This window comes from Monodon monoceros, unplaced genomic scaffold (genome assembly GCF_005190385.1).
Source record: "Monodon monoceros isolate NGI ecotype Baffin Bay Population unplaced genomic scaffold, NGI_Narwhal_1 Super_Scaffold_4, whole genome shotgun sequence".
NCBI lineage: Eukaryota > Metazoa > Chordata > Mammalia > Artiodactyla > Monodontidae > Monodon > Monodon monoceros.
Window position 1 is genome coordinate 53945248 of NW_021703781.1, and position 18423 is coordinate 53963670.

Below are 18423 nucleotides of genomic sequence, written 5' to 3' on the forward strand. Positions count from 1 at the left end.
TGCACTGCCTTCAGGATAAAGTCTAAACTCCTTAGCATTGCTTTTAACACCCAGCCCCCACTTGGCTTTCCAGCTGCATGCGTTGCCCAGGCTGTCAGCCCCACTGAACCCCTTGCACACTGAACCCCAAATGCTTCTCATTCTCTTACCTCCAGGTCTTTGCCTAGAACATTTCCCCGCCCTCCTTCACAGTTAGCTCATTTGCCTTCCAGGTGTCACCTCAGATGTCACTTTCCTCCAAAAGCCTACCCCATCACCCACGGCCAGGCTGGGTATTCTTCTGTCCTCCAAACGACTGTCTAGTTTTACCCTATCACATTTCTTGTCATTTTATCTTGTAATTGCCTGTTTATATGTATCTTCCACGCTCCTTGAGGGCTGGAATGGTTTTTTGGATTTAAAAAAAATTTTTTTTGGGGGGGCGGTTATTTATCACCGTGTGCCCAACACCAGCACCTGACACAGACACTCAGTAGTTACTGAATGAATGACAGATGCAAAGATGATACAAGTTTCAGGGGGGTAACTTCCACTCTATGTACTGAAGAACTTGCTAATAACTGGTTCAGTTACACAAAAAGGAACAGACTGACCCCCAAAGCACAGTGAAAGCCCCGTCCCTGTAAGTACCCAGAGCCCAAGTGGCCGTCGGCAGGGAGCTCCTTCAGATGGTAGGTGGAGTACATACCCTCCGCTCATTTCCTATCTGCAGGAAGGCACAATTAGATTCACTTCTGGGGACAAAAGATCTGGGTCGGGGTCCCAGTTCTGTATTTAGTGTGAGACCTTGAGCCAGTCACGGCCTCTCTGAGCTTTCCTTACCTGTAAAATAGAGATGACACCTGCACTGCCTACTTCGGATTTTGTGAGAGCCAAAGGAGATCACGTATATGAAAGTACTTTGTAAAAGCCTTAAAATAAAATGAGAGGCACCGTTATTATTTACCACAGCATTGTCAGGGCTTGCAGCTGCGCTAATCTTAGCTTTACAGCTGCATTAGGAAACCAAGTGCCATGTGGGAAGTTTTACTGCTGCAGGCAGAGCTGAGAATTAGAGCAGAGATCTCCCTCTTCTGTGCCACGCCGCTGCCCTAGGGAAGAGGCAAGAGTGGGGGTCAAGAGCACCTGTTTAGCTGGGATCTGCCAAAGGCCCATCGTTCCTGCCATCAGGGAGACTCCTTGGAGCCTATTACTAAATAAGGGGGAGTAGGGCCCCAAAGTCTTAAATCACCATGAAAACAGCAGAAACAAAAACTACAGACATACGCAATAAACCTTCCCCATGGGCCCCTTGATTTACGCTTAGTCAAGAACAGTTGACAGCATTTCACTTCCCCTTTGGCAAGACAAACCCAATGAAACCGTTTAATTTAAAGGCTTTTATTAGGAACCAGGGGAATGAGCTGCTTATCCCTCTGTAACAGTCTAGAGCAGGTCACGAGGCCCAGGAAGGAGAGAGTGTCAGAGATGCTGTGCTGTGACTTGCTGCACTTGCTTAGGGCCCGGAAGGAAAGGCGGCGACGACGGAGGGCGGCAGGAACTGGTGTCAGCCAAAACACCAAGAGCCTGGGAGAGAGAGCCCTCTGCCTTCCTTCCCACCCCGCTCGAGGCTGGAGTGTGCCGGGAGACAGAGAACATGGCTGGAGTGGGCAGAGCAGCAGTGGTGGCTGAACCCTGGCTCCACTGAGTGCCGCTTCACTTGGCTGCCCTCCACTCTTCTTGCCGTTTAGTGATTAGGTATTTGAAGAACTCATACACAGACCATGCGATGGCTGTGGAGGGGATCTGGTAAATTACTCTTGCCTGCACCCCTCGGAAGTAGGCGGTCACCCCGCCGACTTGATACACCGTCCTGAAGGCACTAGCCATGCCTGTGATGTGTCCTGTAATGTTTGAGTTCAAAGCCAGGGATTCCTGGGTGTTGAGCAGTGTTTTGCAAACGTCCAGTGGGGTTGTGGCAGCGGCAGCTACAGCTCCTGCACAGGCTCCGGAGAGGACATGGGAGCTGGGGTTGTACCGTCTCTGGGGGTTAAAGTGCTCCTGCAGGAATTCATAGGTCATGAAATGAATGGCTTGGAAGGGAACGTTCATGGTTAGCTGTGTGGTGTAGCTGCGGTAAAAGGCCCCGGCCCCTTCATTTTGCCACACTGCCCGTACACAGTCTGTCACCCGGTGGTACGGTGAGTTGTACATTTGCATCCTCTGCTTCACCACTGGCGGTGCCATCAATGAGAAGAAGGGAACGGTGACAGCAATCAACCGGTGAGCAGGAGTGTCCAGATTCGGAGTCCCAAGTCAGTAGATCAGCCAATGGATTGGAGAGAGAAAAAAGTATGAGTGAATTGTCAGTCTGATTATTGAAGGTTTCCCTTTTTTGAGAGGAGGGGATAGGAGAGGGTGATAAAGGGCTAAAAAATAATGGACCCAATTCTAGTAGGATTTCTTTAATACCAGCCAATTAACATATAGGATATATCTACAGTTTAGACTCCAGAGGGTTTCCTTGAAATAAGTACCTACCTATTATTGTTACCATCGTACCCTTTCGTAACTCTTAAGACAAGAAGTGATTCAGTGGCAGTGAACATAATAATGAACACATAGCCCTAACAATCCCAGTCCTCAGGTACACAGAACACTGAACTCTTATAACATGAGGATCTCATCCTTCCACAGGAAGAGGAGAAGGGCTACCAAAAACAAAATTCTTAGTCAAGAAGGGTACGGCTTTAGTTTCCAGACATCTCCTACCCCCTCAAGTAGATACATGTATAAGCTCAGGTATAATCTTCAGTTTAGCTTTGGCTCTTTCCTTGCCATGGCCTTGCCCAGACAGGTAAAGAACTGGAACTTTAAGGAACCTGGCAACTGTGCTATCCTTTCATATTTGTTTGGGTACCTCATTCTCCAACTGAAAAGCCAAGATCCAAGCAGCAGTAATAATAATAATCTGGCAGGGACTGAGCTCTACCAATGTACCTTTCATTCCTATCTCAACCATTCTTCATTCCAACAAGATAGGCAGTATTTTCAAATGTCAGAATCCATCTTCACCTTTTTGAAGAAAAGTAAAATAATCTGCTAAGTTTTTTACATCAAATCCACTATAAAGCGGACTTCCAGGAAGGCCCAGGAATAGGCCACACAGCGCCATACCTTTTTCCAGGGAAGCCCCAAGTGAATAAATCTCACTGAATATGCTTCCTGTCTAAGGGAATCCTCCTAAGCACGGACAACATGGAGGGAGTGCCCTCTAGTGGTAAGACAATGTAACACGCCAGGATTTCCCACCAAAACTGATGGGGTGCTCCCTGGCTTTCTCCTGCAAACCAAAAATAAAGAAAAAGCCCAGAGATGTAGTGCAGCTGCCCATAGAGGGAAAGGGTGAGGAATCATTACCTTCTGCTGGATTCATGGCTGCATCATGAAGTAATGTTGCCACACACCCGGCCGCGCCTGCAAAGGAAAAAACAACTGCCACATGTAAGGCCAGGAAAGGGTGACTGACTCATGGAGGACCCAGAGTGAAGGGGCGTAGCTGTGATAAACCACAGCAGGGAGAGGGAATGTTAAGAGCCAGTTTAAAAGATGGAACCCACTGCTTCTAAATGCCTGTTCAGAGAAATGAAGATACTTGTTCCCTCTAACTTAGTAAGGCCATCAATCTACCTTCCACAGCTACGACAGGAAGGCCAGGAAGAGTCTGAGAAACAGCCCAGACTTTTTTCAACAAAGATGGCTCTGAGAATAAATGCAGTTCATGCTCCAGACAGGAAGCAGATACACTGTGGCCAAGGGATGCCAGCACATCACCTGGTTCCAGTGGCGGGAGAGCACGAGGGGCAGGTGGTTAGATCTCCACCACAGAATCTCACCTTCTATCCTGCTGCCGCATGCTGCCCAACCCCAGTCTCCAAATCCTAACATCTGTCCGTCTAGACCTTTCCCTCAGGTCCTGAACTACCGTGTCCCTCACCCTCTCCTCTCCACTTTCACTTTGGTTTTCTCCAGGCTGCCATCCCTTCCATTACTTCCACACAACCTCCAACCCTCTGGTTTCTTTGTACAGAAGCCCCCCGGCCCCAGCACCATTCACTTGTTGAGGGCTTGTCATGTCCTCCATGATACAAACTGCCTGTGGGCAGCTGGGATCCTGAAAAGGTGAGGCGAAGAGCTGAAGCTCCACTGATGTCTTCCTTGGGTGGCTGGGTTACCTCCAATCCTGCCCCGAGGAGCGGGATACCACCCAACTACCAAGAAATACACAACGGGGGCAGTTCAGTGGGTGTCTCCACATTACCAGGGCATCAGAAGCTGATACCAGGGAGAGAATGAGAGGAAAGGGTCAAGCTGGTACGTAAGGGAGGATATTGTAACCCTTTGTTGAGGTGCCCCAAAGAAGAGGTGGGGTTGACGCAGCCCACTGTCTGAGAACATCAGGTTTGGAAGTCCCTCCCCTATAATCTGGCCTACTCCAGCCCAAAGCTTCAGCTTCAAATCATGCTGAGACTGGAAAGCACTGACAACAGCAAAGCCCAAAGAGTTGGGAAAGTGGGAGAACCAGCACAGGAAGGCTCAATACCATTGGCAATATGGCTATTGCCCCCAGGGTGGATTACATCACTCAGTGTCTTTTTTAACTTTTCATAGCAGGCAAAATAGAGGGCGTGGGCGGGCCCTGCGCCAGTTGCTGTGACGTTCAGGCCTCGCATGGGCCTCCACAGCCCCTCCGTTCTTATAATCCTCCAGAGGGCCTCCAACACGTTGCGATAGCGGGCAGCTGGATCAGGCTGTAGGCTCTGCATCCGAGTCTGAAAGTACAGAAGGGAGAAGTGCAATGTCAGTGATGCTGACTGCGCACCCAATCTCAATACTCAGGCTTGGGCACTGGGCAGACCTACGTGAAATCACGCCAATATGTAGAAGTGATACCTGGCATCCAGTTTTACTGCCTTCCAAATCTATGTGCAGTCTTTCCAAGCCTCGGCTGGACCTTTCTTTTTCTGGTCACCTATGACCCTACGAGTGGAACACCATTATTTTCCCTCAAAAAATCGCCCCTTGGCAAGCGTTCTTGAACCCAGCAACAAATATTAAACCTGTGTTTCAGGAGAAGTTGCTTTTGTGTCTTAATAAACTCAGGCTAAGAGTTCTTTTTTTTTTTTTTCTGTTTTTTTTTTTGCGGTACGCGGGCCTCCCACCGCTGCGGCCTCTCTCATTGCGGAGCACAGGCTCCGGACGCGCAGGCGCAGCGGCCATGGCTCACGGTCCCAGCCGCTCCGCGGCACGTGGGATCATCCCGGACCGGGGCACGAACCCGTGTCCCCTGCATCGGCAGGCGGACTCTCAACCACTGCGCCACCAGGGAAGCCCCAGGCTAAGAGTTCTTTACAAGTGGATTCTAAAGTCAACTATTTACTGTCTACAACATACTTTATTATTTCTGAAGACTGATCCTGGGCCTGCTTCCCGGCCACATACTACACTGACTAATGAGATGACAGCTCATCCTTCGATATAACCTTGATGATAATCTGGCTTCTTCAGACTATTTGGCATTGGCAGCTGGGCCTGTAAGTTAAAATTTTGGCAGAAGTAGTATTCCTAATAGATGCTGCTCTAATTTCCTGGAAAAGAAAGTTTACCCTCAAACTATGAAGGTGGAAACCAATCTATTCTCTAAAACTGAGGGAGATTCCAGATTTCTAATCTAAACTGACTGAATCCCAAAACTGGCATCAATGAATAAAATTAGTCTCAGTGAAACATAACCCTTGGAATCTCTAGAGGATTCAGTGACTGGAATGAATGTATATGGTAGATACTGAAATTTGGGAAATTAATCTTACTTGAAATACTTCCCAAATCACAGACCTTCTCTGAAGGATGAGTCTCCAATGCAGATCTCTTGTCTATTGATCTATTTCAAGGTTAGGGTGGCATGGAGACTACCAGATAGTATAAAATCAATGTCCAGGGACTTCCCTGGTGGTCCAGTGGTAAAGAATCCGCCTTCCAATGCAGGGGACGCAGGTTTGATCCCTGGTCAAGGAACTAAGATCCCACATGCCGCAGGGCAACTGAGCCCACGCGCCTCAACTAGAGCACCCGTGTGCCACAAACTAAAGAGCCCATGTGCTCTGGACCCCGCGCACCACAACTATAGAGCCCACGTGCCCTGGAGCCCGCGCACCACAACTAGAGAGAGAAAACCCGCACACCACAACTAGAGAGAAGCCTGCACATGGCAACAAAGAGCTTGTGCTGCAACAAAAAGATCCCATGTGCCACAACTAAGACCCGATGCAGCCAAAATAATTAATTAATTAATTGATTAAATACTAAAAAAAAAAAAAAATCAATGTCCAGTGCCTGGACCACAGTAGGCACTCAAGATTTGTTTGTTGAATGAATGAATGAATGAATCTTAGCTTTGTCTGCACCAGTTCAAAAAGGCCATTAGTGAGCCAACAGGGGCAACTAACGCCCAAGTACAGTTTAAATTCCTACTTCATTCCTGTCACTGATTCAATCTGGATTTAAAAGCTTGAACCTTCCTGTTGGCCATCTGAAATCCAAGAGTAATGCCTCTTCTCCAAAGCATGGGAAAAAACGAACTAACCAGATTAACAAATCCTGGTTAGCTGCAAGCAATCCACATTCCTCTAGTTATTTTCTCCTTCCTGCTACCAACAAAGAACTGGTAGCCTAAAAGATTACTGAAGTTCAATCAGAAATATACAATATCACTTATCACAATGTGACACATTCTTTTCTACTTCTCAATTAAAAAAAAAAAAAAAAGGACTTCCCTGGTAGTGCAGTGGTTAAGAATCCGCCTGCCAATCAGGAGACGCGGGTTCGAGCCCTGGTCCGGGAAGATCCCACATGCTGTGGAGCAACTAAGCCCGTGCACCACAACTACTGAGCCTGCGCTCTAGAGCCCGCACACCTAGAGCCCATGCTCTGCAACAAGAGAAGCCACCGCAATGAGAAGCCTGCGCACCACAATGAAGAGTAGCCCCTGCTCGCCGCAACTAGAGAAAGCCCGCGCACAGCAATGAAGACCCAACACAGCCAAAAATAAATAATTAAATTTTAAAAAAAACAACTAACTAATCTTGTATTGGGGGAATGTTTAGAAATTGCACTGTTCTGCTGGAGTCAATAGCATATTTGGGTAACTAGTCTTAAAGGTCTGGCCTCAGAGTCCTGGAACCGTTTACCCACAAGAGAAACCTGGACTGTGTGTAAGTTACAATGAAAATTTTACACACACGTCTAAATCTAACTCACAATTCTAACTCAATGAAAATACACCCTCGTGGAGAGGACCCAGGCATAAGCCACACCAAATATACAAATATGGCTCCCCAAATTTGTGGGCCAATAAATCTCTTTCACAGAAAGATGAAAACCTCTTAAAGATGAAATCTCTAAGTAAGAATTAGTGAATAGTCTTCAACATAAAAAAAACCACTGCCCGACTTTGAAGAAAAGCCAAACGGGGCTTCCCTGGTGGCGCAGTGGTTGAGAGTCCGCCTGCCGATGCAGGGGATGCGGGTTCGTGCCCCGGTCTGGGAAGATCCCACATGCCGCAGAGCGGCTGGGCCCGTGAGCCATGGCCGCTGGGCCTGCGTGTCCGAAGCCTGTGCTCCGCAACGGGAGAGGCCACAATAGCGAGAGGCCCGTGTACCGCCAAAAAAAAAAAAAAAGCCAAACAGGTAAGTAGTTTGGTAAGACAAGTCACATTTGAGTCAGAAAGGCTGAGTGGGAGACCCAGCTTTGCTAGCTATGTGGTCTTGGGTATGTCACTTAACCTCTGAGCTTCAGCAATGTCATCTGTAACATGAGACTAAGAATGGCTGACTCAGAGTGCTGTTGTGGAGATTCAGAGTTAAGGCAAGTAAAAGCCATTGCTAATTTATGTGGTGCTAGAAATATAAGGCTTTTTATTGTATTCAACTATGTTTCTGAGAAATATTAGTTCATATCTCAGAATTTACAGATCACGGCAGTGTTGTCTCGTGTATAAGTCATTTTGCAAATATGCATGGGCAACTAACTGGTCTTTAACCACTAACAAATCAGGATTGATTTTGTATTTTTTGTTTTCATTTTAAAGTTCCTCTGTGTCTATGATTTATATGTCCAGCTGTTCATCTAAAGGTCATGTTTAGGAAGGCGCACAATTGTGAAATTCTGTGCCGTGCTTGGTTCTGGAAATCTGCTTTTGGGAGCCTGTATGGAAGGCTTGGAAGTCAGACTGGGTTTAAATCATGACTCTGCTACTAACTATGTGACCTTGGGCAAGTTACTTGCCTGTTTTCTTCATCTATAAAATAATGAAAATGGTATCTACTTCATGAAGTTGTTCCAGCGATTAAATCAGTAAATGTTAAGGTACATCACATAGTGCTTGACAAACATGAGCAATTGCCATTTACTGAATACTCATTATTAGATATAAGAAAATCAGATAAGCCAATGTTTCCATTTCCCAGCTGTCCACTGGTGAATGTATATAGATAACCATTTACATCTGGAGTTTGGAAAAGATTTACTTCCCTTTGTTCTTTCCCTCCTTATTATATAAGTAGATTATTTGCTTCACGACTACAAAGCCAAAAAGCAGCACCTTGGTGACAGGTGCTTAGCCAGATGATTTTGTGAAGAGTTTTGACTGCTTTACGCTGTAGAACCTGTCCCTTTAGATAAAGTCTGGTGCTTGTCTCTGAAGCCCAGAAAAGGAATACTGGGATTCACTTGGGCTCCCAAACCTCCCTATTATGACCATGAAAATCACTGGTTGACTAACTATAGCCTAGTAAGGCTATGCTGACTTCCCATGGTCCTTCCCAAGGATATTTTAAGTCGACTTGACCCTGATAAGCGGTTTGGGGGTGCACAGGCTTGCATGCCAAGAGTCACTATCAGCTTTCACTTGCAAACACTGTGGTTGACCTTTAGGCTCCAACACAGATACCTGCCTCTAGTCTTAGGGTATGTTGGGCTGCTCTTCCTCTCCACCACCTATTTATGGTGGAAGAGGAAGAACAGCTACGCAAGGACAAGTGAACTGCAAAGCCCTTTCTGAATGAAGAGATTTGAATTTTACTTTCATGCCTGCACAACAGTGTCTACTGTAAACAGTGTTTACTGACACTAAATCTTGATAGGCTCACCTACTTTTTCCCTCTAATCATTTAAATCCCAGCATTAATGGCAAATGAAAATGATTCTTCTAAAACACGCTTTTGTGTTTTTGAAGACTCCTGAGCATTTTTTCCTCCAGATGAAATAATTATTTCTTTAATGTAGTGCTTTGAGGCATGACTGTAATGTTGTATTAGTAATCTTTTAAAAACAAAAATTCCAAAGCTTATGCAAATGAATAAGAACTGTTCTTCAAAACAGTTATCTTGGAAGGCTACAAGTGACTTATTCCAGCAATGCTGCTGCAGTTATGCAAAACATTTCTGGAACTCCTCTTTCCAAAATGTTCCCTCAGTGGGTTTATCAACCTCAGGAGTAAATCAGTCTCCTTGCTTTTTCCAGTCCTACCTTATCTTTGACCCCAATCATCATTACCCATTTTGATCTCCCACCTGAACTGCCATATTTGATTCTGAATGGTCTCAATTACTAAAACATCAACTCTGTCTTGTCACAGGACAAACACTTGCCCCATTTAAGGATATGTAGCCAAGTATTCTAGAGGCATTTCTAACAGAGTAAGTTATAAAATGTTCACAACAACATTAGCATTATGTAAATATATGGAGTAAGGAGATAGTCTCCTAAGGTAGTGGGACATTTAAATTGATAAGCTGAGGTAATATTTCTGAGGTAATATTTCTAAGTCAGTCACATTATTACATTGTACTTTTCAAGCCATTCAATAATTTTCATTACTCTCCTTGATCTAGTTTTCATTTGATACCCATCCTGAAAGACAGCACCCTAGACTATCTTGGACTTTACTCACAGTCCAAGTATAGTGAGGTTACTTTGCAGTTAGATCATGTTAACTTTTGGATATACAGCATTAACGACTCACAGTCATTCAACCTAGACTCTGTTACATCCATGTCTGAATCTTTTTTATTTGTACTTATACGTATGACATTTCAATATTGTTAGAGAATTAGCCATCCTCTTCTCTCTCATGGATTTTTACTATTTATTTCTATTCCTCACAATTGACATGCGTATTTAAAATTCTAGGGACTTCCCTGGCGGTCCAGTGGTTAAGACTTGGCCTTCCAATGCAGGGGGTGCAGGTTCAATCCCTGGTCGGCGAGCTAAGATCCCACATGCCTCGGGGCCAAAAAACCAAAACATAAAACAGGTGCGATATTGTAACAAATTCAATAAGGAATTTAAAAACGGTCTACATCAAAAAAAAATCTTAAAAAAATAAAATAAAATTCTAATATCCATTTTAGCCAAGTGCATTTACCAGTTTCAAGGGTATGAACCTTGGTAGGAGTTACCTTGCAATGTGCTAGGATACTCCTACCAACTCGGTGTCATTCACAAAGCTTAAGGAGCCCTTTCTCCATTTCCTCATCCACCTTACTAATGAAAACATGAAACGGTACTGGAACCAGGGAGCAGAAGAGAAAGACTTTGCATCTTCCAAGTAGATATTCTCCTCCTGAATATGTAACTTTTTCCTACTTTGAGAAGAAAGCATACATCCAAGAGCTGTGAGGATACTGTTTAACTATATTACCCTTAACATGTAAAGGAGGAACCAGTCTGTCATTATATTTATTTCAACAGTCCCCTTGGTTGTTCCTTTGCTAATGCACAAGAATAAGAACTGTAAAGAACAATGTGTTCCCCTCGTCACCCAGCTTTCTTCAGAAACATGACTTCTTGTACCCACTCATCAGCCTGCTTGGTGTGGCTGAAATTAGTTTTACTTTCACACGAATCATGCCCTCTTGTTGATCCCATTTTATTTTCTTCACAGTAACATCTACTTTCCAGTATTGTCATGCTTCCCTTCTAGACAACTTTTCCCTTTTTGTCAACTTCAAGTAGCTAAAGAAATACACTATGAGGTCCATCTCTCCTTGGAGGGCTGATGTGCTCCCTGCATATACACAATCCCAATCCCAGCTCAATTTTCATGTTCAGGAAATAGGTGGAGTATCACGCTTGCTGCACAGAGAAACCGAAACTTTTTCCTGAACATGGTCTTTCCCATATTATTTCCAGTCAGGAACTCTGAATTCTGACTGCACAATGATTTCCAATCACTCATGGGTTAAGATTTAATAAGTAAATACTTCCTCTAGCTGAGAGATCCCAGATTCTGGTTCCTGCCCCGTCACTTTTAAGGGAAAACACAGCAAGGAGCTTGTAAAAGCACTGGCCAGAGAACATCTCTAGCCATTAAGATCCTATTGAGGATGTTCAGTAAGCTTTACCTTAATCAAGTTAGTAGCATTTACCTGTTCCCTTCCCATCCCACCCTATTCCTATTTAGTCCCAGTTGGGATCCAGGGTTCTGGCTGACAGATTTTCTTTCCAGAGTCCCAATTTAGATCTCACTGACGGTGAGAAATTGGTCCTGGCTTCTGACTGGGATCAGTTCCCGGCCGGGACCTTTCTTGCATAGGTGTGTGCTTCGAATAGTGTGGTGGCAAGAGCCAGAAAGGGACTTTGGTCGGCTCCGGCTCTCGGCTGGGATCCTGGCTCCGGGCATGACCCAGGGGTCGGGTCAGCCCCAGGTGAAGTTCGGAGCAGGGCCAGGTCTCACCTTGACGCAGTCGATAGGGTACATCACGCAGTGCTCCAGGATCCCTGCCACGGCGCCCGCCACCATGTGCGTGGTGACAGTGGCTCCAGCCGGCAGCGCCTCGTAGTCCGGGCCGGAGTCCGGATCCTGCCGTACCGGGGGCCTGCAGGCCCCGGCCTCCCCGCCGCTGGCCCCCCGGCCCACGCCCCGCTGCAGCCACCCGTCCAGCAGCGCCGACTCCCCGGGGCTCCGCCCCGGCCCAGCCGCCGGCCCCCCCGCCACACCGCCAGCACCCCGCCCCTCCAACTCCATCCACCCGGGCCAGCTGCAGCGCCCACCCCCGCCGCCGCCGCCGTCGCTACCGCCGCTGCCGTCGCCGCCCCCCAGCCCCGTTGCGTCTGCCTCAGGCGCGGCCCAGAGAGCCCGGGGCCTCGGGCTCCCGCTTGGCCCCGAGGACACGCCCCTCAGTCAGCCATTGGTGCAGCCGTCAATATAGCCCCGCCCCCAGCTTACGTAGAAAATATAAGTCTGTGGTATTAGTGAAGTTGCCTGTCATTCCTCCGCCCCGCGGCGTTGAGACAGCTTAGATCCCACCCCTTCCCCTTTGATCTTGGAAGCTTCTTGTTTATTGGCTACTTGATTGGCCAACATGTAAGATCAACCCGCCCTCCGACTTTTCTGGAGGGCGGGAGAGACTTAAGGCTGAACTTTGATAGGCTCAACGACTCTTGATACTTTGAGCGCGGGCATTGGCCAGTTTTATGTCGGGATCCGATTGGCTACAGGAAGAGAGCGAAGCGCCCAGGGGCTATCGAGGGGGAATTTCGGGCCCTGAGTGGCGCCAGTAGAGCTGTGGGTGCTGCAGGCTGGATCGTGTCGGGGGAGGAGGGGAGGGCGGTGCCTGGCCTTCAAGGTCAAACCGCTGACGGATGCAGTTAGGCCCCTTCTAGAGCGCCCACCCCGAATCCCGGGACTCGCGGGTCGTGTGCTGGCGGGTGGCCTTGGCCCGAGAACTCTGTTCCCGCGGGATCTCGGACTGGCGTTGGGTGGAGCGGGCCGGGGCCGGGCATCCCCTGGCGGGGCCCGCCGGCATGTCGGGAAAGCTGTTGCGACATGCAGGAGGAGGCCCGTTAAACTCCTGTCAGGTCGGGATAATTGACCCCTCCGTGCTGCGCGCGGGCGGACTCCTTAGGGCCTGATGCTCCTCAGGCCCTAGCGCCCGGCACTGGGCTTGCCCCGGAGTCGCCAAGCAAACCCCGCAGTTGTTGAGTGAATGAGTTCTCCGGGGGCATACTGTCGCTCGGCCCTGCGCCAGGCCGAGAGCTGGAGGCGGGGAAGGGAGATGTCGAAATGGGGCGGGACGATTCAGAGACGACGACAGGTGGGGAGGCTGGGCAGGAGGCAGCTGCCCAAACGCAGCAGGAAAGTACGGCAAATTTGGGGAAGCTTGTCGGACGCACAGCTTGTCCCTGAGCTGACTCACTGATGAGCTCCCCTGCCCGGTGATGATGCTTTTTGTGGTAAGACTGCTCTCGATACCAGGCGCTTCGGCTGGGGTCTCAGAGGGGCGCTTACTGATTAAAGAACAATACCAGCAGTTCCCAGCCTTGAGCACCACCTCCTGGGCGGTGACGTTGCACAGATGGTGCTTTGCTAGGGCCGCGGGCTCGGTTGAGGAACACAGGCTTTCCCCACTCCGTCTTCCCGGCTTCTTCAGTCTCCCTTAACTGGAGCGTGTTTGCACAAGTCTCCCCAGTGTTTCCAGATCTGTCTTTACTCCCTCTTTTACTGAGATGATGATGTAATTGTGAACTTTTAAAAATCTGTTTCTAGCTTTTCCTTAGATAAGAAAGAGGTTTTTCTTTTTCTCTCTAAAGCTTAGCCCTTTTATGGGTCTCCGTTTTTCGTTTTTGTTTTTTTTAACTTATTCTCTTCCTATTCAGCACTGGCTATTTAACCTTTGGGTCTCGACCTTTTGGAAAATAATGAAACTACAAATCCTCTTCCCCCCACCTCCTACCCCCATGCACACACAAAATTTTGCCTATAATTTCTAAATTTGCAGTGTCCCTGACAGTGACTCGTGGACCCCCTAGGGATCCATTAACTTCAAGTTAAGAACCATAGGTTTCACAAAAAGAAACCCACTCAATCCTGCTGGAGTACTAATTCCCTTTACTGCCAAACCTATTCTAGTAATGAGCTATACCTGCCAAGTCCTTTCTCTCCTTAAGCCCTACATTTTTACTCCTTTATTCATTGGTCACAAATGACCTTTCCAAATCCAATGGTCTTTTTCTTATTCCCATTTTTCTTGACTAAGAGATAACACTTGCCCCCCATTGACCCATCCCTCACTGAAACTTTTTCCTCGCTTCAGGAGACACTCTGTTCTACCCTTTAGACTTCTGAGTCTCCTACGCTTCTCTACCCACTGAGGGGGGAACATTCCTGAAGGTTTAATGCTTCTTGTTCATCTTTAATACTTTAGAGAACTTCACTACTCCAAATCTGTTTTCCTCATTGGAGCCCTATCTATATGTCCCTTATTGCATACCTGTTAACTGAAATTTCCATGTGAATATTCAGTAAGTATTTATTGAGTACCAACTTTGCTTGGCACTGTACTTGAAGCTGGTGATACAGGATAGACAGAGTCTATGACCTCATGGAGCTTACTTTTTAATGGGGAGAGAGGGATAGACGAATAAAAATATCGGTTATCGGTTAGCTCTAGGTACTATGCTGATAACTGTAGTAAGGAGGTGTGATAACGTATGACAGGGTGGCTACACTTGTATGACCAGGAAAGGCCTTTCTGAGGAGGTGACACTATGGTTAAGTTCTGAATGACAGGCAGGAGCTCATGTTAGACCCAGAGAAGAGCATTCCAGAAGAAACCGTAGGTACAACAATCCTAAGGTGAGAACAAGGTTGGTGTATGAAGGAACAGAAAGGTCAGTGTGGCTGGAGCACGGTGGGGGGTTGGAAAGATAGGCAGAGGGTGAATATCCACCTTAATTTCTGATTTAGCATGTCCGTTCCAAACTCAGCCTTTCCACTCCCCACTGCAACCAATTCCTCCACAATTTTTCATTTCTACCCAATCAATCAGACTCTAAAGCTGGGAGTCTTCCTTGACTACCTCTTCAGACTAATTATCCTGAAATGTTTTTGTTGTTGTTGTTCATGCTCTTCTTCTCCTTCCTATAGATATTATGCTCTCCCAGTGTCTGATAATTTTACATCTATATTGTGATAACCTTTGAAAGGCCACCCTACCTCTGGGATCTCCTGGCTTCACCAGTATTTTGAGTCCTCTCCTTCCAGGGACATGGTAGAATTGTTCTTCCCACCTCCTTGAAGATAGGCATGGCCATGAGATTTGTCTGACCAAGGAAGTGTGAGCGAAGCATGAGAGCCACACATTACCTTCTCTTGCCACCTGACTGGTGACGTTCAGATGGTAGAGGCATCGTCAGGCTGGGGCCCAGGTGAGGATGATGAAGCAGTCACGTATTTGCCACCCTCTTCCTCCCAGATGGACTTTCAGCATGAGTAAGAAATAAATCTCTGTGGTTTTAAGATACAGATTTTAGGATTATTCCATACCATAACATAATCTAGCACAGCACTTCTCAGACTTTAATGTGATATTAATCACCTAAAGAATTTGTAAAAATGCCACATTATAATTCTGTAGGTCTTGGTGGGGGTCTAAGATTCTGCATTTCTGACAAGCTCCCAGGTGATTCTGATGCTATGAGACCCTGGACCACACTTCAAATAATAAGGACCTTACCCATCCTATCTGATATACCCTCTCAACACATCTACACACACTCTGTCCTACATCTCACCAGCACTTAAACCCTCCTAGAAAACAAACAAATTAGCAAGCAAAGAAACGACTTCCTTGGTGATATTCTTTTTTTTTTTAAATATTTATTTATTTGGCTGTGCCGGGTCTTAATGTGGCACGCAGGATCTTTGTTGCCGTGTGCGGGATCTAGTTCCCTGACCAGGGATCGAACCCGGGTCCCCTGCATTGGGAGCATGGAGTCATAACCACTGGACCACCAGGGAAGTCCGTCTTGGTGGGTTTTTTTTTTGTTTTTGTTTTTTTTCCGGTACGTGGGCCTCTCACCGTTGTGGCCTCTCCCGTTGCGGAGCACAGGCTCCGGACGCGCAGGCTCAGTGGCCACGGCTCACGGGCCCAGCCGCTCCGCGGCATGTGGAATCTTCCCGGACCGGGGCACGACCTTGTGTCCCCTGAATCGGCAGGCGGACTCTCAACCATTGCGCCACCAGGGAAGCCCAGTGATATTCTTTATAAACCCTGAATAGCTTCCCACGCCTGCAACTCCTCAGTCGGGCACTGTAGAATCTTAATTTCTTATATTCTTAGGACAGTTGTTTTCCCCATTCTCCCTTCTATCTCCTGGCATTTTCTTTTCTGTATTAATCTATGAGACCACTAGTTCTCTCAATGTTGTCTCAGTTATTTTCTTTAGTAATAGAAATTGCAAGTTTTAGCTTGGGCCCATGGCTTCCCAGCAGAAGTCTATACTTTCCCCAGCTTCTCTTACAGCTAGCATTGTCTGTGTGACTAAGTTCTGGTGAGTGGGATGTGAGTGTAATTGATATGAAACATCTGGGTTCTGCCTTTAAAAGGAAAGATTATGTCCTCTTTGAGTATTTTCCTCATTTTCTCCCTTCTTGTCATCTAGCATACAGACCCAAAATGTCAACCATTTTTGGCCATGAGGACAAGGCCTCTACTTTAGCAGGTAGCAGAGCAAAAGGTAAAGGAAACCTGCTACCTTATGGACTACAGTAGTACCTCTGGACTATGCATGCTCTGGTGCATGAGAGAACTTGTTTAGGTAGTTGCTGTTAGTCTGAATCTTTATTACAGCAGCTGATTTATATCCTAACCAGCATACGTTCTTCCCCAGAATGCATTTCTCTCTTATAAAAATCTCATCTTGAAGGTCTAAAACAGGTTCCACTACTTATTCCAGCTTACATTACCCTTTTTTCCTGAACTGCCATTGTACATGACCAGACATGAGGTATGAGTGTAATATAGAATGGGGTTGATTCTGGCAGCCACACTTGAAAATAAGACTGATTTCTTTACAGTCACTTAAAGGGAAATTGATTCCTAAATTATCAAGAATAGACAATAAGAGCTGTAGGAATTCAGAGAGGGGGCAGTCAGTAAGGGCTGAAGGGATAAGAAGATAGAATTATTTTAGCAGTTTCAAACTGGAGAATGTGTACAGGAAGACTTTCCAACAGGTATGTGGGGAACAGTTTAAGGGAATCAATTTGCTGTTCCTCATTTTCCGTATCTTTCATAAAATTCATCTTCCTAAGAAAGCTGATGAAGCAGTTCTCCTTTCCTTCCTCCCGTTTCTCACTCTGTCCTTCCACTTTATGAAAGACAAGTGTGGGCTTCCCTGGTGGCGCAGTGGTTGAAAGTCCGCCTGCCGATGCAGGGGCCACGAGTTCGTGCCCCGGTCCTGGAAGATCCCACATGCCGCGGAGTGGCTGGGCCTGTGAGCCATGGCCACTGAGCCTGTGCGTCCGGATCCTGTGCTCCGCAACGGGAGAGGCCACAGCAGTGAGAGGCCTGCGTACCACAAAAAAAAAAAAAAAAAAGACAAGTGTGCCTTTGCCAGTCCTATATCTTGTTATAATTCATTGCCCTGGTGTGTAAAAACCTCCAGGTAGCCAGATGACCGAAAGAGCATCTTCTTTTAGAACTTTAGTTAGTTGCATCATCCTTTAAGCAATAAACTGTTTCCCTTTGCACATTTTTTTTTTCGGGTGGTGATAGTTACTGCAATCACACCACCTTTTTAAATTTTTTTGTTTGTTTCTCCTAAAGGATCTTATTTCTAAAAGAAAAAAAGGCAAAACAAGGAAAATCACTAATTTTGATCAGGCTAAGAAACAAACATCATGTCATCTCTGGCTCATAGGCAAAAATCCCCCCAAATTACTTTAGCTTCACTGGTTCTTGTCTAGTAGGAAGTTTCAGTTCATTTCGTACTCAAGTTGAAACAGACACAGGAAAAAAATATTATTTGATATGGTAAATCCACATTATTTGGGCACAAATCTTCTCACTGCCACTCATTTTTTCCCTTCATTTATGCATTTCTATTATATCCTTATTACCTTGACAGGAACATGTTGTAAATTATGTAAATAATCCCCCTAAACAATTATTTTTACACCATTTTGTAAACTCTACCTACTAGTCATATAAAACCTTCTCTTCTTTTTGCTGTTTATTTTCACAAACTAGATGAAACTGCACTCTTTTTTTTTCTTGGCTGCATTGGGTCTTTGTTGCTGCATGTAGGCTTTCTCTAGTTGTGGCAAGCAGGGGCTACCCTTTGTTGTGGTGCGCAGGCTTCTCATTGCTGTGGCTTCTCTTGTTGTGGAGCATGGGCTCTAGGCATGTGGGCCCAGTAGTTGTGGCACGTGGGATCTCCCCGGACCAGGGATCTAACCCATGTCCCCTGCATTGGCAGGCAGATTCTTAACCACTGCGCCACCAGGGAAGTCCCAAACTGCAGTCTTAAAAGCATCTACTTATGTACCTGGTAAAATAAAAGTGTTCCCAAAATATAACCTAAGATATAATGCCCTGAGCT

At 46.5% G+C, this 18423-nt stretch overlaps 1 protein-coding gene across 1 annotated transcript; it reads right to left on the reverse strand.

Annotated features, from left to right (window-relative positions):
- Positions 1–1364: 1364 nt before the first annotated feature.
- Positions 1365–12172, reverse strand: SLC25A28 (solute carrier family 25 member 28). The gene is made up of 4 exons (XM_029245853.1): positions 11774–12172; positions 4583–4811; positions 3400–3456; positions 1365–2213 (listed from the first exon to the last, which is right to left on the reverse strand). Exons 1-4 carry the CDS (start codon positions 12062–12064, stop codon positions 1696–1698), a joined length of 1095 nt encoding a protein of 364 aa, XP_029101686.1. The 5' UTR covers positions 12065–12172; the 3' UTR covers positions 1365–1695.
- Between the last annotated feature and the right edge of the window lie 6251 nt (positions 12173–18423).

Excerpts from the sequence above, each read along its gene's own strand:
- SLC25A28 (XM_029245853.1), bottom strand. The coding sequence starts at position 12,064 with ATGGAGTTGGAGGGGCGGGGTGCTGGCGGTGTGGCGGGGGGGCCGGCG. Across the intron at positions 3,457-4,582 it reads CAATAGCCATATTGCCAATG|GCGCGGCCGGGTGTGTGGCA; the intron begins GTATTGAGCCTT and ends TTTCCTTTGCAG. Across the intron at positions 2,214-3,399 it reads AGCCATGAATCCAGCAGAAG|TGGTGAAGCAGAGGATGCAA; the intron begins GTAATGATTCCT and ends TGGCACCGCCAG.